General features: G+C 45.1%; 7 protein-coding genes across 7 annotated transcripts, besides 1 other annotated feature; 5 read left to right on the plus strand and 2 right to left on the minus strand.

Annotated features, from left to right (window-relative positions):
- Window positions 1–40: 40 nt before the first annotated feature.
- TSTA_061080 (uncharacterized protein) lies at window positions 41–985 on the plus strand (the record flags this gene model as incomplete). Its single annotated transcript, XM_002339963.1, has 3 exons — window positions 41–203; window positions 364–551; window positions 599–985. 3 exons carry the CDS (start codon window positions 41–43, stop codon window positions 983–985), a joined length of 738 nt encoding a protein of 245 aa, XP_002340004.1.
- Window positions 986–1,263: 278 nt separating this feature from the next.
- TSTA_061090 (N-carbamoylsarcosine amidase, putative) lies at window positions 1,264–2,302 on the plus strand (the record flags this gene model as incomplete). Its single annotated transcript, XM_002339964.1, has 2 exons — window positions 1,264–1,845; window positions 1,900–2,302. The coding sequence occupies 2 exons, from the start codon at window positions 1,264–1,266 to the stop codon at window positions 2,044–2,046; spliced, it is 729 nt and encodes a 242-aa protein (XP_002340005.1). The 3' UTR covers window positions 2,047–2,302.
- Window positions 2,303–2,558: 256 nt separating this feature from the next.
- TSTA_061100 (cytochrome P450, putative) lies at window positions 2,559–4,926 on the plus strand. Its single transcript, XM_002339965.1, has 7 exons — window positions 2,559–2,934; window positions 2,994–3,126; window positions 3,186–3,523; window positions 3,590–3,705; window positions 3,766–3,909; window positions 3,960–4,501; window positions 4,555–4,926. The coding sequence occupies exons 1-7, from the start codon at window positions 2,724–2,726 to the stop codon at window positions 4,640–4,642; spliced, it is 1,572 nt and encodes a 523-aa protein (XP_002340006.1). The 5' UTR covers window positions 2,559–2,723; the 3' UTR covers window positions 4,643–4,926.
- Window position 4,927: 1 nt separating this feature from the next.
- On the minus strand, window positions 4,928–6,400 carry TSTA_061110 (arylsulfatase, putative; the record flags this gene model as incomplete). Its single annotated transcript, XM_002339966.1, has 2 exons — window positions 4,928–6,219; window positions 6,244–6,400. The coding sequence occupies 2 exons, from the start codon at window positions 6,398–6,400 to the stop codon at window positions 4,928–4,930; spliced, it is 1,449 nt and encodes a 482-aa protein (XP_002340007.1).
- A 590-nt stretch (window positions 6,401–6,990) lies between these two features.
- TSTA_061120 (uncharacterized protein) lies at window positions 6,991–9,747 on the minus strand (the record flags this gene model as incomplete). The annotated part of the gene is made up of 2 exons (XM_002339967.1): window positions 6,991–9,348; window positions 9,388–9,747. 2 exons carry the CDS (start codon window positions 9,745–9,747, stop codon window positions 6,991–6,993), a joined length of 2,718 nt encoding a protein of 905 aa, XP_002340008.1.
- An 858-nt stretch (window positions 9,748–10,605) lies between these two features.
- TSTA_061130 (MFS transporter, putative) lies at window positions 10,606–12,312 on the plus strand (the record flags this gene model as incomplete). The annotated part of the gene is made up of 2 exons (XM_002339968.1): window positions 10,606–11,173; window positions 11,201–12,312. 2 exons carry the CDS (start codon window positions 10,606–10,608, stop codon window positions 12,310–12,312), a joined length of 1,680 nt encoding a protein of 559 aa, XP_002340009.1.
- A 2,716-nt stretch (window positions 12,313–15,028) lies between these two features.
- Window positions 15,029–17,302, plus strand: TSTA_061140 (uncharacterized protein; the record flags this gene model as incomplete). Its single annotated transcript, XM_002339969.1, has 5 exons — window positions 15,029–15,314; window positions 15,498–15,629; window positions 15,786–16,001; window positions 16,089–16,183; window positions 16,421–17,302. The coding sequence occupies 5 exons, from the start codon at window positions 15,029–15,031 to the stop codon at window positions 17,300–17,302; spliced, it is 1,611 nt and encodes a 536-aa protein (XP_002340010.1).
- Window positions 15,344–16,078: a mobile genetic element.
- Window positions 17,303–17,723: the final 421 nt, after the last annotated feature.

The following is a 17,723-nucleotide window of genomic DNA, read 5'->3' on the forward strand; positions in this document are numbered from 1 at the left end:
TTCCTGGCTATGGAGAGACGTTCTAACTCGAACACGAAGGATGATTACCAGCGTGACGCAGCGGAAAAGAGACAGTGCTCCGCGAAGTTTTTGGATCAGTATCGCTGATGAGCTCTTCGAGAATGTGTTTGCCTTGCACGAGCCGGTCAACACATTTGTTTCGAATCGCAGTCCGCACGAGGGGTTCTCGGCTACATTAGTGGGTATGCCTCTATACGAAACTCGCGGCATAATTGACTAATATTATACAGCTTTTTTCATTATACGTCTGTGGCACACTATACGTCCATCTTTTGAAAATTCCCTCGTGTATGTTCTTTTCCATGAACTCCATTCGAGGTATTTGCTTATGAGAATAATCAGTATGCCCACGACTGGCATCTCGCGCGCAGCCTAATCTCAGTCGAACCCTTGAAATTCTGGAAGATTTACAGAACGCGTGGCCGCTAGCATCAAGGTGGCTGACTGTGCTGAGAAGTTCTGCAGCCTCTATTTCGACTAGTTTGCCCACAGCCTCATGTTTTAGTCCCGGACCAGTGCTGTCTCATCCTGTAAGTTGACAATAAATCCCAAGTTATACCAACTAACTCGTCTCCAGGGCTTTACGAACTCTCACAGTAATGACAATCTTCCAGAGCATGATTTGACTACGAATAAGCCAGGGATTGGGAGTCTGGAAATGCTTAGTGAAGCTGCAGTCTCGGCAGAAAGAAACGGTAGTGATGACTCAAGCAGGATTACCGGTTCTAAGAACAGAGGAAACAATAGCAATTTGAATCGTAACAGGGTCATCGATGAATTTCTCACATTCAGCGTTCCAGAAACGGTGCTCAACCCTCTCAATCGATACCCAGGAATTAACACCGACAACGGAGCGTCATTTGATAAGGAACTAACTGAATTTATGAACCAGCCAAGTTATGGGATGATAGATATTTGGATTCCTTCTGAACAGGATGCCTGGCTGTCCTCTGGTGAGCCTTGAAGTCGATTTTCATACATAGATCATCATATTCTTGCGGTCATTCGCGTCCTTTCGAGAGGTTGACGGAGTGAAAATATGCCGGCCGGCCGGCACCTACCTACACCCCACTAGAGATGTCCCTAGTGTACAAAGGTCAGTTAATAGAGTGTCACTGTGACCGAGTTATACTTTAACGTAGTCGACTTCAGAATCCTTCATTTATGGAAACCGCCCGTGATTAATCCTCTAGCAGCCAGCTCCGAGTTGTCGGTGGAAATAAAGCTGTGACAAGAGAAGACATGTCCACGCTCTCGCCATCGGACTACCCAGCTTACGCTGCCAACATCTCCAACAAGACACAAGACCCTCTTGACTGGGGGTTGCGGCCAGCATTGTTAATTCTCGACGTTAGTAAGGCCTACTTTTCCGAGGCTTCACCTCTCAGCCTATTATCTTCAACATGTGGGACAGCTGCTACTCTACCTGCCAATGTTTCACGATTGATCAATGCTGCGCGTTCTGGTGAATGCCCAGTGATTTGGGCTCGCACATTGTTTACAAACACTAAGCTACATGATGCTGGAATTTGGACTCGGAAAATGCCTCGACAATTACTACAGGGATTCAGCAGCAAAAATGAGGATGGGCTGCATGAGTTCCTTGAGGGAATGACACCTTCCGCTGGAAGTGACGGTGATTCACAGAAAAGACTGGCTGACTTGGTAATTGAGAAGAAATTCGTGAGCGCATTTTTTGGTACGAACTTAGCAGGACAGTTGGCCATGATCGGTGTTGATACGATTGTGTTCTGTGGAGCAAGAACTGGGGGAGAGATCCGACAGAGTATACTCGATGCCCAGGGATTGGGATTTCGAGGAATCGTGAGTTATTAGGCACTATCACCACGCTTACTTGCTGATTGTACCATATTGCAGGTCGCTGCAGATGCATGCGCAGACACGTGCAAGGAAACTCATTTCGCAAATTTGTTCGACATACAGGCTAAAATGGGAGACGTCCTCACAACAGACATGGCAATTGAAGGTTTAAGCAAGGGATGGTTATGGCAAGCATCAAATTAGTAGTGTATTAATAAAATACTTCATGGCTTTCATATGAAGAATCTCCACTTTGCAACTTCCTGAGGATTTTCGTTTTGTCTTTCTCCAGTTCCAGTGTCAATTGGACGTTTTGAAAGGATTTTGTAAATATCTCTCTCTCTTGCTAAAGCAATGCGAACGAGGCACATCAAACCTGCAGAGGTGGAAGTAGTCTTGCGTGGTTTTAATTCACTCCATTTGAAATCCAGATAACTCAATGGAGGCCAGCGTTTCTTTGCCTTCTTTTCTCTGTTTCAGTCCTTATCACAACTCTTGTACGTCTCGAAGATACGCCGTAGTAACTTGCCGTTCGTTATCTCCCGCAGCCAGCCCTAATCGATAAGACTAGCTCCGCCTTCCAGTCTGGGTCTAGCGGCGGAGGCCCCGAGATAAGCTCTTGAATGCACATCTGGAAGCCTGAAATTCAAGGCAATAATCTCCGGCCGGCTATCTTTGTCGGCACCTTCTCTCTCCACCTCTCCACCATTCTTATCAAGCGCCATCAGTTTCATTTTGTGGAGGTCAACACTTTGTTGGTTATCGCGCTTCCGTTACTTATAGGTTGTGATAAAGCACTAAATAAAACAAGCTGCCTTCAACATATCGTAAAGGATGTGTTAAAGAATGACCGAGCTTTCGTCCTGGGGAATAGCCACACCATGATGGGTATCCTCGCACTCCCGCTGTCGACATTGCTACCACTCGGAACCCTAGCTCTTCTCCTTGCTGCGGTCCTTGCACCAAAAGTGCTGGGAAAGCGGAAATATCCACTGCCGCCTGGACCTCCTGGAGAGTTCATATTAGGCCACTATCGAAGAATTCCTTTTGTGGCCGCTTTCAAACAATATGCAAAATGGGGAAAGGAGTACAGTACGTTACATACCTGGGAAGATAAATTTGTCCAAGTACTACAGGCTGATTAAACTAAGAATCCGACGTGCTTTACTTCGAGACCTTCGGTACGAAATGGATTGTCTTGAACAGTCTGAAATCGGCCATCGACTTGCTAGATAAACGTGGGTCTAATTACAGTGATCGGCCGAAATTTATTCTTTTCGAGGAGTATGTCCGCATTTCTTGTGTCGCGAAGTTCCTCGAGCACGCTGACCATACTTTTGAAGGATGGGCTGGGCACCAACTTTGACATGGCTGCGATGGGGCCCCCAGATGCAGCGACATCGGAAAATCCTCCAGCCGGCGTTTAGCAAAGCCCAGGTGCGCCAGTATCAGGACAACCAGCAACGGCAGGCCTTAATCTGTCTCAGAAATATGTTAGATGACCAGTCCAACTACCTCAGTGCAATTCGTAGATTTGCCGTTGCCATTGTGCTGAACATTAGCTATGGCATTGACGTTGAGTCACCGGATAGTCGGTGGATTAAAATTGCAGATGATGCAGCTGAAGCGATTAGCAATTCTGGTGCTCCAGCAAGTAGTATTATTGATCATTTCCCGGCAAGTAAGTTTGCTTCGTGAAACTGTATCCTCATTCAATAGCCTTGCTAACCCATGTCCATATAACTAGCACGCCATCTCCCTACCTGGCTTCCGTTCATGGAGCGCCTCCGCTACGCTCGAAAGTGGCGATGGGCCATAGAAGCCATCACCAACATTCCTTTCGCTCTCGCTCAAAAAGAAATGGTTAGTCCATGAAGTGTTTGATGCAGTAGAAAATACTGACATTCAGTTTCATCACTGCAGAGCGAGAAAATAGACCGTAAATGCTTCTCACATGATCGCCTCACTGTTTACAATGCCAATGCCGAAAAGGGGAATCTGAACGAATTCACTATGGATGATATACGAGGTGCATCCGCCGCTATTTTTATTGCCGGAAATGATACAGTATGTGTGAATATTCGTTTTATCTTAAAGACCTGAACTGACAATACCAGACAGCAACAACAGTTCAATTATTTGTCCTCTATCTCATGCAAAACCCGGACGCTCAAGCCAAAGCGCAAGCCGAGATAGATCGTGTCGTTGGTTCAGACCGTCTGCCGACCTGGGATGACATACCAAATCTGCCTTACATAAATCTTATTCTTCAAGAAACTTATCGTATGAACCCACTCTCTCCGTTGGGCATCCCCCATGCATCTATCAGTGATGATGTGTATGAAGGAATGTTTATTCCAAAGGGAACTATTGTTTACCCGAACGTCTGGGGTATTCACCACAATGAATCATTCTACTCGGAACCATTCAAGTTCTGGCCCGAGAGGTATTTGCCCAAGGAGCAAGGTGGTAAGGGAGAGCCGTATCCAGTGGGCAACTTTGGATTCGGTCGCCGGGTTTGTATTGGCCGAGTATTAGCTGAGAACAGTTTGATGATTATCTTGGCTAATATGGTCGCGACCATCAATATTCGCTATCCCCTTGGTTCACACGGCGAGCGGACACCGTTCGAGCCCGAGTGGTCGTACATAGGACAAGCGTGAGTTTTGCTTGAATTACTCGTTAAGTTTGACTGACATGGAACATGTTTAGACATCCGCTCCCTTTCCCTGTCGATTTCTGCGCAAGATCTGCCATGGCAGAACAGTTGCTTAGGACTGCTGTTGGAGTGGCTCGGTGATACCAACCCACAAGCATTATACTACCTTGAAATGATGTACAGATTCTATTGGCAGATATGGACAAGATGCTGTATGGAAGATTGCAATGCCGGTTTCATTAGTGAACAGGTTTAATTTTGGTACACGACGTTGGAAATACTTCTGTACGTTTACTTAGTCCAGCAAATTTAACATGGAATGATGTTGGAAGGACCTCAGCTTTGGCAAGCCGAACATTCGTATACCTCACTGGTTTTGTTTGTGATATAGCGGTGATTGTTAGAGTTTTAAAATACACTCGTCACCTACACGTCTGCACCCCAAGTCGTGTTTGTTGGAAATGTTCTTTTACCCTCATTGCCAGGCTCATCCGGGTCAAAGTCCAATCGATCGGGTATCTTCAGGCCCGCCGGCAGATGGTATCGAACAAACCAGACAGAGACACCGTCACGGTAAAGCCAAGGATCCTCTGTTCGGCGCTGCCATTCTTCCAATTTCCCACGTAGGTTCTCCAGCACGGAGGAATGCTTGGGATCCTTAACCAAATTTTGTAGCTCGTCGGGATCATTATCCAAGTCATACAACTCTTCCGGGGAACGGAAGAAGTAATCCCTCAATTTCCGCCCACCGATCAGAATGTCTCCTTTGGATGAGTCCATATTGCGAATATCCTCCCAAGATAACGACCCATAAAGATCAGCTGCGAACGGAAAGTCAAGACGCCACGCCAGGTTTCTGTGATACTTGTAGCGTCTATTTCTACTGAATCTGGTTGGCCAATAGTTGGTCACCTCATGGAATGTATGTGAGCCAAAAACTTGATCATAGCCCGGAAGAACCGAGCTGTTACCAAGTATGGGTATAAGTGAGCGGCCCAAACGCTTCTTTGACCCGTCAATCACCGCTTTATGGCCTGCATAGTCCAGTATAGTTGGAAGTATGTCGACGTATGAAATCATATTGGGACTGACAGCTCTCCCTATGTGGGGATGACGGATTATCAAAGGCAACCTGACTCCTGCGTCGTATAAAGTTGTTTTGGAATTCAGAAACGGTGGTCCATTATCGCTTAGGAAGATCACCAGCGTCGAGTCCGCAAATCCTGAGTCAACAAGTGCCTCAAGAATAAATCCGACACCTTGGTCTAATCGATGAATTGAATTGTAATATTCGCTAAACTCAAACCGCGTGCCAGGAGTATTGTTGATGAATGGAGGCACTTCTACCTCTTGCGGCGTGTAGGTACCTCGTTGGACACGACTGTCGTATTCTTGATCATTTCCGAAGCCTCCCCGGGTACGATCTCTATGAGGGTCATGGTATCCCACGGTAAGAAAGAACGGGCGAGCCTCATTCTGAGATTGTTGGAAGAATATTCGCGCTTGGTCGGCAATAACCGCAACGTCGCGTGTATCGCTTTCTTGTCTTTCTTCCCACGGGTATACAGCTGGAGGTCCGACATGTATCTTGCCCAGAATTCCTGTACGATATCCAATCTTATTGAGCAGCTGGGGTGCAGTTTCAACATGGTCAAACGTCACAAAGTGATGCCGGTGACTCGCGAGTCCATATTGTCCATTCTGATGTGTATGCTGACCTGTATAAATGACGGAGCGACTACCGCTGCAGGATGCTGTGCTCGCGAAGGCGAAGTCGAATATCGTGCCTTCTGATGCGAGTTTATCAATGTTTGGCGTGTGGATTGTCGTTGAGCCGTAGCAGCTCAATTGCTTCCCTAAATCATCTGCTATCAGGAGCAGTATATTCTTGTTGTCCATCCTCTGTAAATTGCCGATTCATCCTTCGAGGGTGATATCGCGAAGTCAAGGTGCAACAAATGGATGTATTCATATTATATAGCAAGTAAAGGGGTGTAAATCGCGGGGAGTCTCACAAGAACCCCTCCTGTTGAATTGTACAGCTCAGTCAGTGTTTCCTAAATTGGAAGCCTAAGAATAATTACCTAAAGAGGAAGGTAATTAACTATCGTTCCGACAAGCTCGCCATTTGAGCTATTATGATGTCTTGACTATTCACCAATGTTGAAGGTCGAAATACTTGGGTGTCGCTTAATAGTCGGGTAATTATGCTTGAAATGCCTCATACAATGCATACAATAATTGGTAATACATATTGAGTAACAGGACGGCATTCGAAACGAGACGACCATGCACCCATTAGCACGCTTGGCTGTAAATTTTGTCATATGCTAGAAATTCGGACCACATTTTATTTAAACTCTGCTGTAAAGTCTTTCGACGAAACATTATAGGTGAAATCATCACGCAAAGGAAATCGCGTTTGCACGCAACGAGAATTGAACAAATCGACCAGGATATCATCTGGCTGCGAGAGGAAGATTGTAAGACTATGTCATCAGGTACTGAGCAACAAAAGCAATATTCTGAATAGCTGCCAGTCCATACAATGCCGTGATATTGGTAGATACCCAGCTGGCTTCATCCATAGGAACCGGAAATTCACTCCCAGATTTGTGCTCTGCAGTCCAGGGCAATGAAGCTTCATACCCATCTCCTTCATAAAACTCCTTCCACGCACGTCGCGCAAGCTCTTCCTTTCCCAGTGTACGAGCCACATATGCAGTCAATCGGGAGTGGCCTTGCCGAAGTATTAGTTTGGGAAAGGCGACACCATATCGAGAGACTTGAGCGTCACTTCGTGCATTGTAGTACATGCAGTAATCTAGCCACTTGGATCGAAAATCATTAAGTATCGTGTGCTCAATTTGTTCATACAATTCCAGATCGAGGAGTTCCGCACATGTCTCGACAAGACCAAACATGGCCGACAGATGACCTACTTGCACAATTCCAGCATTCTGTGGATCGCTTGGAGGTGGGCTAATTCCACCACTCTGTATATGCAAAAGTGCCTGGCCAGTAACAAACCCATTCGTTAGAGAATTAATTCCCTTGATGGAGTTAAATAACTTCTCTCGGTATTTCTTCCATTCCGAGCCTTTCCTCTCCCATTCCATCATCCACGCACCTGCAAGTGCCGACCAATCGGTGCCCAATGAGATCAAAACCCCTTTTTCTGGCTCTAGAGTCACTCTGCTCCTATCCTTGCGGACCTTTCTGTAGGGATCCAGTGTGAAGTATGTCTTTTCTGAATCAAGCGTCTCTCGTATTATCTGACCAGTTCTTTCATCCCCACCTGTCAGGTAATAAAAAAACTTCCGATATAGTACATTGGAGACCCGCCCTTGTTTACAGCTATCGCTCCAGTGTTGGACTCCATGTCTTGTTCCAAGGCCTTTATATGGACCCAAATGATACATGTCGACCTCGGAGGTGTGTCGAGTTAGGCTTTCAGCGACACGATAAACATCTGCTCGCTGCGTGCAAAGAAAGTAAAGCCAAAGCCACAGGTCCGGAGACAGTTCTGAATTGTCCCAAGCATATCCTCCAACATCATACCTCCAGGTGTGTCTGTCTCCATCATACGTATGCATTATATCCCCATGATCCCAGAAGCCATACCACCGCCGTTGCGCAATTTGCGTCTGATAGAAATTGAATAAAAATTCGAGGTTGCGCAGGATATCCTGAGCTTTCGGGATCGGTTCTGTAATTGTGTGAATTGATGTCAAGAACGGTTTCCAGTACTGTCCAAATGCTTTCGTGCTGTGAATATATTCCGAGTCTGCAATAAGAAGCGGCGTATCACGCATATTGCTAACAAGTTTTGACAACACTGCAGTACTAGGCGTGTTATCAAATGCATATAGATATATCTCATTTGTCCGGGATATACCATACGGCGTTCCAGTGCCCGGCTCCCAGTCTTCATATGTTATCCGCATCGCGTCTAGCTGGTCATCGTATGTCTTTTCACCCAGTCCGTCGTGATAAGGACGCATGTCCATCGGGCCTGCTGCAGGACTATAAATCCATAAGGTGACATCTCCAAGGTCCGTGGCTGCATTCCTGATATCCAGTTGCGTAGGATACCTCTCCCAAAAATAGCGCATCCCGATACCCAAACCCCCGTTGTGTGATCCTCCAAGATAGACAAGACCGTTGGCTTTTGTCCCGCCAGGAATATTCACCCAGCTATTTCCACTGTTTGTTCTTTTCCTCATGGTATACCCGTCGGGAGATAGTTGCAACAGTGTGAAGTCATTCCACTTAGGGACCCATCGTAAACCGGATCCGAAGTCTGTGTTCCATTGATCAAGGGCCGGCGTTGGCCGACCAGAAATCTGTGACATCCGGATATCAATGCCAGGATCCTTCCACAATCCAGTGACATTCTGCACGGCTTCGTGGAAGATTCCATCTTCACCTGCGAATCTTACATGTCGGTCATACTGGGGCTCATCTTTCAAAGGAATCTGGAATCGGATGCCAATACCTCGAATAAAGTGTTCTTCTGGATTCCGATCGTAGATTATGGTATGAACAAGACGTATCGTGTCTGAATTTGCGTACAGATAAAACCGTAAAATAAAAGGTAGACATCCAGATGCTGCAGAAGGAGTCTCATCCAATGATGCCGGCCGCTGATATTTTCCTTCAATACGTACAACTATTCTGTAGGGGCCTTTGTGCTCAATCTCGACATTTTCTATTTCCCCTTTCAATGTATAATGACTGATGTTGTTGTTGTAAGATGTTTCTTCATCGACTGCCATTGAAGATTGGTGCTGATATATCAAGTGACCTTGCTGGGCGACAACCTTCCCAGTTCCAGAATGCACTATCTGTTTAACGATATGATTGCCGGAGGTAAAAAAAGTTACCTTGATCTTGCCAGTATCTACATCCAAGCTTTCTGAAGCTGAGTTCACCTTTATTCGACAGACCGACAGGTCGTGTCTTACAGAGTTTTCTTTCGAATGGAAGGGTGTCGACGACCTGTATTCAACCGAGATGCGAGCAGGGTAATTGGATACTCCTGGCAGTGCGTGCCCAGTCCATTTGATCGATCCATCTGGCCAGTATGCATTAATCCAAGATTGCAAAGGCAATCGTTGGCGGTTGGAGTCGAAACAAACGAGACTACCGCAGCCGGGCAAGTATCGACCCTGCTCCCAAGGCACCCCAAATGTTGTACCAGTGGTATGTGAAGGTGGATCCCCCAACCAAGTCAGAATAGGCATTTCTGCTTTACAATAGTCAATAAGTGCTCTATAATAAGTTCTCGGACTGGACTTTTGGGTGTTGGACTCAGCTCAGCGCGACTCAAATACATGTAGAAGGCTCATCAAGCAAGCGCAAACCACAATGATGCTGAGTCATACTATCAATGATATTGAATGTATATTATGTCGGAACCTCCCGCCTATGGCTTGAGAGTCTACCGGTTAAGACTCGGTAAGAAAGCTTGCAAAGGGGAAGATAACGGACTAAAAGAATATACAGTTGCAATAAAGATATCCCACCAATGGAAAAACCCTGTGGTTGACAGTTTTTCGTCATTCGATGAGTATATACGTACAGTGGAGAACATGTTGTATGAGACGCCACTTCTTATTGACCAAATATGGCATTGATTGATGCCATCCGCGCTTACATGACGAACTGAACTAGCAGCATCGTAAAATACTTCCTTCTTTTGACAAGCAGACCCGCCTAGTTTTTGACCACAGATATCTCGAGAATTTGTTGGGAAACAATTGAGAGCTGTCATTCTTCGTCCATACAATAGGTACTCAAACTGGATATCGTTGATAGTCTGGAGATGTATCCTAAGCATCTAACCTGGTTCGCGATAAGCTAACAGATATTACTATTTATTATGTGAATGACACCATGCCAGCCGTAAAGCACGTACTGAGTTTGATTAGATTGCGATAAAATAAGGATCCTCTACAGGCCTTTGTGAGCAGTGTAGTACTTAATGCGACTTGAGGAGCTTGTCGTAGCATGTAAATGCTTCGAACCCTAAACTTCCAATCCCAAGTCAATGCGAATATACCTACACATTCGAATGTATTTGGGTTGAACGGTGTGCCATTATGGGAACGATTGATATAAAACAAGCGAATGCTTCTTCTTCCGAGATCAACCCAACCCAAAAGCCGAACGTCAAAGAGAATCTCAATGACCTTGCAGAGCCGGAAGAGACCAAAGAGTATCAATCACTGATTACACTCCTGTTTCGCCGCAGCAAAAAGGTCGATCTTGATGCCATCGCTACCACTCGTAGCGTGTTCGACGATTCATTACTCCGGCAGTACTACCAGCCCCATCCTCAATACGAGAACCTTCACCGCTTCGATGTAAACGAAAGATGGACTTATCGGGAAGAAGCTGCAGTGCGGCGGAAAACAGATTGGAAAATTCTGCTATGGATACTTGTCATGTTCTTCGGGTTGAATCTGGACAGGGGAAACCTGGGTAATGCTGCAGCGGACAATTTGCTAAAGGACCTCAAAATTAGCACCAATGACTACAACAATGCACAAAACATGTATCGTATCGGATTTTTGATTGCTGAAATTCCGTCACAAATGATCGGTAAGAGGTTGGGGCCAGATCGATGGATACCAATCCAAATCATGGCTTGGAGTTTGGCATCGGGTGGTCAGTTCTTTATGCAAAATAGGGCAGGATTCTTCGCGTGCCGATTTTTTATCGGGTTGTTCATGGGAGGGTTTATCCCAGATTCCATTCTCTACCTCTCATACTTCTACACAAAGACTGAAATGCCATTTCGCCTGGCCCTATTCTGGTTCACCGACTCTATGTCAGGTGTGGTTGCGTCTTTTATCGCCTACGGCGTGCTGCACATGCGGGGTGTAGGCGGCCGCGAGGGTTGGCGATGGCTCTTTCTCATTGAAGCTTTGATTACCATTGTGATTGGTTTTCTGAGTTTCCTCTTCCTCGTGCCGGGTCCGACTCAGACAAGGACATGGTGGAATCGAAAGGGCTACTTCTCAGAGAGAGAAGAAAAGATAATAGTGAATCGCGTCCTACGTGACGATCCGTCTAAAGGTGATATGCATAATCGCCAGGCGCTATCTTTAAAAATGTTGTGGCAAAGCTTGAAGGATTATGATTTGTGGCCCATTTATGTCATTGGCATACTTTTTGAGATTCCCACTGCGCCGCCGAAGTCGTACCTAACCCTCTCTCTGCGCAATCTCAAGTTCACCACGTTCCAGACGACGTTGCTTACAATACCTGTCACCGTGTTTGCATCTATCAACCTGTTACTTATCACGGAGCTTACAGAACGATTCCATCAGATCTCCATTATCGGTCTTCTTACGCAGCTGTGGTGTCTCCCCCTTTTGATCATTTTGTTCAAATGCGCTGGGACATTGTCCAATTGGGGCCTATACGCAGTCACTTTTGTGCTATTGGGGTGGCCTTCTCCCCATGCAGCACAAGTCGGTTGGTGTTCGCGTCTGAGTAACACTGTTCGGACAAGAGCAGTGAGTGCCGCGCTTTACAACATCACCATCCAACTCTCCGGAATTGCGTCTTCGAATATCTACCGCTCGGATGATAGTCCATTGTATCATCGAGGGAATAAACAACTTATTTCTATCAATGCTGCAACTATTGTTGTATATGCTCTTGCCAAGATCTACTATGATGCTAGAAACCGATGGAAAAGGACAAGGTGGGAGAAAATGAGCCCCAACGAAAAAGCGAGTTATCTGGAAACGACTGCCGATTTGGGAAATAAACGTCTGGACTTTCAATTCGACACTTGAGGGTATGAATATTTCAAAGGTGCACTGTAACGCGTTTACTTCTTGATCACAGACCATTACACTAGTTCCATTTGATTCAGCAATCAGGCACAAGATATAGGTAAATACTTAGTATCTGCCAGTTTAATATCAAGCGAACTCCTTAACTCCCTAGGTACATATGTATCGACACAGAAGTACAATTTTCTGTCACTCGTTTCTATGAGCTAGCCCAGTATTGATATACGCGCCTAAAAAGATTTCCACTAAGTCTATTAACTCTCACCCGGTGCTGTCGCGAATGTACATGCTGCATACCAAGTGCAGCACAAACTGTCAATATGGTCATACAGACAAGAGATACCCAGTACTTCCACCAAGTAACATTATCCGGCATCTGTTTCATGCTGAATATTGCCTGTTCACGTATCAGGATTCAGCCCATACACCCATTTGGTGCCTGTTCGACTAACCGTTGTCAAAGTCAAGGGCAGATAAATCTGGACACAGGCATTAGTGATCCAACAATGACAAAAATTCGAATTCAAGAATCTCACAATTGTGATGTAAGTAAGAAGCTGAATATCATCACCCTGCTGCGTTGCAGTTATACTTTCTGAAAGTGAGGAAGCATTCACCAGCTATAGTCATCAGTCGGCAGTAATCTCAAGCACACGCATAAGAGGAGACATACAACATCAGACATTTTTTCGAGAGTCTCTATTCTTTGCTCTATTATCATGTGAAGGGCTCTAAGCTCACCTATATATCCGTTTATTTTATAGAACTTTTGACGAAAGTTGTCGTAAAGCACTCCAGGGTTATCTAGGTCAAGAAATAATACCTTGGGTCCCAGATGGGCCAGTCACATTTCCATTGGCCTGCAGATGGGCCATCGGTCTTCTTGTCAAGATATTCTTCAATCGTGTCTTGGCCAGTGTAATAAGTGTCTCCACAGAAATAGGCGGTCCAGAAGAAATCATCCACCACACAGATCATCAAGGAAAATTGCGACTCATAAATACATTCCCGCAGCATGGAACCCGAGGGACGAAAATCTCTACCCTTCCTTAGTCCCCTCGTATCAGAATAGTTGGACTATCATGCCGTAGTACGTAATGTGGTAAATGAAATTGCAGCGTTATTTTATAATCCTTTCACGCCCAGGTTCAGCACCCAGTATATCTGCAGGTAGATTGACCCCTTAGGACTTACATTGCGAACATTCATATAGGCTTGGAACTCAATATGCTTCGAAAGGAATAACCGAAACTCTGGAATATGCGGTTTTGACACGTTGCAAATCAGGGTCAGAGCAACTTGTGGCGTTATATCTGCGATGTAACTAGTATGTGAATCAGCCTTCTCCAGTTGACTCCTTCTCAGTAGTCCGCATTTATACATGATTTGACACTCTGCCTTTTGTTGTCTCTGCTTGCATCGTCAGACAGGGCACTTCAGAGAAACGGGGAGAGAATAATGGAAGGAGTTGCCGAAATCAGCGAAGAAATTGGAGGGCTAAGAAAGTGTACAAGTTACATATACATACAGGAATTTTAAGTCGCTCACGCAATGTCTTTATATTAGCACCGTATACCTGAACGTTTTCTCCTTTCGGCGGATACTGATTATATGATGGGGAGTCCCATGCACGTAGTATGATATTTGTATTTTCTGTTATGTGCAGATTTATACAAGGATCGCATCTGTCATCCACGATAACAAGGGGTTTTTGGTCATTTGGAAGAGCATACACATCATCGGTGGATCTAGCTCCTGGTTGTTCTAGAAACCTGCGTAAAGCTTCATGCAAAAGTGGAGGTTCTAATTCACTTATAAAGAACCTGAAAAAGGCATCTATGACTGTTTCGTCATCTCTGACCTCAAGTCGGTCGTCTTTTTGAATGTATAGATTCGGCTGCCGGGTAGTAAATGCCTTCCACAAAACTCTGTTGCGGGGTCTGTCATGGTTAATTATTCGATATTGCTCCATGGAATTTCGTAATCTCATTCAAGATCAATGCAAGCCTGCAGTCGAGGATAACAACGGACTTTTCTTTTTGCTGGTCTGCTGGGTTTGAATCATCGAGTAACGGGAAACTCTAAGAACCATTCATCAATTAATCCACAAAAAGCGCTGTTTAATATGACCACTAGTGTGTGTCACTTGCAGCAGGGTAAATGTCAGTGTACAGCTCTCTAATAAGGCTATGTCGAGTATCCCTGTACGAACAATCTTCTTTCAATCATATGTTTCCCATCTCAGCCTCATTCGGAGTTCAGTTCTCGGAGCCTCTACAATCACATTGGTCATGAGGACTATCACATATACCTAGATACCTTCAAACTCGGGTTTTAGCATAGCACTAAAGACATGCTTGCCACGCAGCACAACTGGATTCGTTAATCTGTTCAAGGGTCTTGCCCAAACTTCAGCACAATTAAAGGAAGGGTGGTGATCTAGCGACACCCCCCTAGTTCCAGCGACACCAGGGTGTCGTTCTAGCGACACCCCCACGTGACTCAGTTATACGGATTGGATAATTTTCACGTGTCATGTGATCAGAAAATCAAATTTCCTTCCAAACATTGCCATATTTGGCAATGGAATCTAGGGTTAGGGCTAGATTAAAGCGGCGCTCAATGGTCTTAAGGCACTCAGGCATGCAGTCTTATTGTCACACAAGATGCAGGTCGTCAAACATTTGCATCCTTTATCTTATGGCATAGCGACTCAATGGCCTCAAATCAGTTATTAGCGTCCCTCCTCCAGGGCTATGAAAGCTCTGGAGATAATGCAGAACCTCAAAATGATCTTCACAATCGAATTCCACTTCCCCCTCGTCTAGAAGAAGAAGTATTTGACTCACCTGATACTATTATTGAATTCATCAACAACTTTACCCAGAACCACGGCTATGCGGTTTCCAAACGGCGCTCAAAGAGAGCTAAAAATGGCCATATCAAGACTGTGTTTGTGAAGTGCTCTCTAGGAGGGGAGTACCATGATCGTGTGGTTAAGCGTACGCGACAAGGGAGCACAATACTTACTGACTGTCCCTTCTCCATCATCCTGCGACTTCAGCAAGATGACACTTGGCTTGTTAATATCAAAGAAAAACGCCATAATCACAATCCATCGCCAATATCCACTTATTCAGTCCATCGTCATCGTCAAATACTTGAACATGCTACCCAAATTGAAGCCCAACTAGAGAATGGAATTGACACACGCCATATCATTGCTTCACTTAGGAAGAAGCGTGGAGATAATGTTGGGATAAAGGACCAAGATATATACAATTTTAGACGCAACATGCGAAAGCGCTTCTTAAATGGTCGAGAGCCAATTCACGTCCTTCTCAGCTCATTCCTGGAGACTGGAGACTAGGTTGTTAATTACCAAACCCATAATGATATTGTCACAGCTATGTTCTTAACCCATAAGAGCTGTTTGGATTTACTATGGCTTTATAATACTGTGCTCTTTTTAGATTCCACTTATAAGACCAATAAATATCGAATGCCTCTTCTTGATATTGTTGGTTGCACGGGAACCAATAAGACATTCTGGGTCGGATTTGGCTTCATAAAAAATGAAAAGGAGGAGTCTTATTCATTTATTCTTAAAAGCCTTGAGCAGGTAATCTTCCGTATGGGGCTAGGGCATCCAAAAACAATTATTACCGACAAAGATCAGGCCCTAATGGGTACTATTAAAGCTATATTTCTATATACACGAAATATCTTATGCATTTAGCACATCCAAAAGAATCTGATGGTTAAGTGTCGGCCAGCTCTACGCCAGGAAGTCATTCGAATCGATTATGAGGGCAAGGGTATGAAGAGCACCCTAGTTGATGAATTTAAAGAGAAGATTGAAGCTCATTGGGTCGCTTTTTAGCAGGACTTTATGAAACTCGTCAATGCATATACTGAGGAAGAGAAAGATGCTGAGTGGAATAATTTTAGGGCTAAATACAGCCATAATGTGTGGGACACGGTCTTCGAATATATCAAGAAAGAATAGCTTCAGGAAGATACGGCAAAACACTTTTTAAAATGCTATACCAATAAGTATCTACATCTCAACAAGCAAGCAAGCTCACAGGTTGAAGATGCCCATTAGATTATCAAACGTGACCTTGGAACTTCCACAATGGACCTACTTGGAGCCACACTATCAATTGAAATGACAATTGAAAAACAACACCAAAAAATATGGCAGGAAATTGAGGATGAGCGCGTCCAAATAAAGATAGATTTCAAGAACCTGCGGCTTTTTAAGCATGTTTTGAAGAAGGTCTCAAGTCATGCACTGAAAATAATCCATAGTATCTTTGAAAGATACCTCCCGGAGAGCGCCCCTGATAAAAAGCCAATTAAGCCCTGCACGGGTGTGACTCGACGGACTCTAGGGATTCCTTGCATCCACAAAATCAAGGAATACTATGAGGCTGACACATCGATTGAGCTTTTTGAATTCTGTCCACATTGGCGGCTGCATACCGACGAAGACCTTCCTCCTGTGGATCCACGAGAATTAGTCCTGGAGCTAGAAGTAATCAGACTGCGTGGCCGTCCTCCTGGTGCAATTAACTGGCCAACTACAAGCGAGCAGAGCCAGTCAGCTGAAGATAGATCTACTAGAAGAGATCCCTCTGCATTTGAACATCTATTGACTCAAGAATCAAGCCGAGGACGAGGAAGTGGCCACGTACGTGGTAGCCGTGGAGGAGGACAGGCAAGGAGTGGGCGTGGAGCAAGACAACGAGGTCGTGGTAGTCATGGAGGAGGACAGGCGGGTCGTGGGCGTGGAGGAAGACAGCAGGGTGGTGAATGTGGTAGCGGCTCTGCAGGCACCAGTGAAGTTAGCACTCAAAGTCACGAGAATGATGATAATGAAATTAGTGAGAACAGGGATGATAAGACCAACAAGAATCAGATCAGAAGAAGCAAGCGACGTGGCCATGGCCAGCCAGCGCCATGGCTAGGCGATGAGAATGAGTAACAGGCAAGAAAGGTGCAATTTCTTTTCTGAGACAAGAATCTTACTTTGCTGAAATACTGTATGATTAGACTAGCAGGAAAAATGACAATTGATAGTGATGTGATAGACTTAGCCCTAACCCTAGATTCCATTGCCAAATATGGTAATGTTTGGAAGGAAATTTGATTTTCTGATCACATGACACGTGAAAATTATCCAATCCGTATAACTGAGTCACGTGGGGGTGTCGCTAGAACGACACCCTGGTGTCGCTGGAACTAGGGGGGTGTCGCTAGATCACCACCCTAAAGGAATTGACCAGGCTGAATCCAGCTGGCCACCTCCACTTGATGGTCTAGAGCCTACCTATTGCGTGGACACACGACACATCAAGTCTGTACGCAAATGGGCAGTGCTTAAATTATAAGACGTTTGTTGTGTC

This window comes from Talaromyces stipitatus, genomic scaffold (genome assembly GCF_000003125.1).
Source record: "Talaromyces stipitatus ATCC 10500 scf_1105507295523 genomic scaffold, whole genome shotgun sequence".
Taxonomy (NCBI): Eukaryota; Fungi; Ascomycota; class Eurotiomycetes; order Eurotiales; family Trichocomaceae; genus Talaromyces; species Talaromyces stipitatus.

Excerpts from the sequence above, each read along its gene's own strand:
- TSTA_061100 (XM_002339965.1), top strand. The coding sequence starts at position 2,724 with ATGATGGGTATCCTCGCACTCCCGCTGTCGACATTGCTACCACTCGGA. Across the intron at positions 3,706-3,765 it reads CTCTCGCTCAAAAAGAAATG|AGCGAGAAAATAGACCGTAA; the intron begins GTTAGTCCATGA and ends TCATCACTGCAG. Across the intron at positions 4,502-4,554 it reads TGGTCGTACATAGGACAAGC|ACATCCGCTCCCTTTCCCTG; the intron begins GTGAGTTTTGCT and ends GAACATGTTTAG.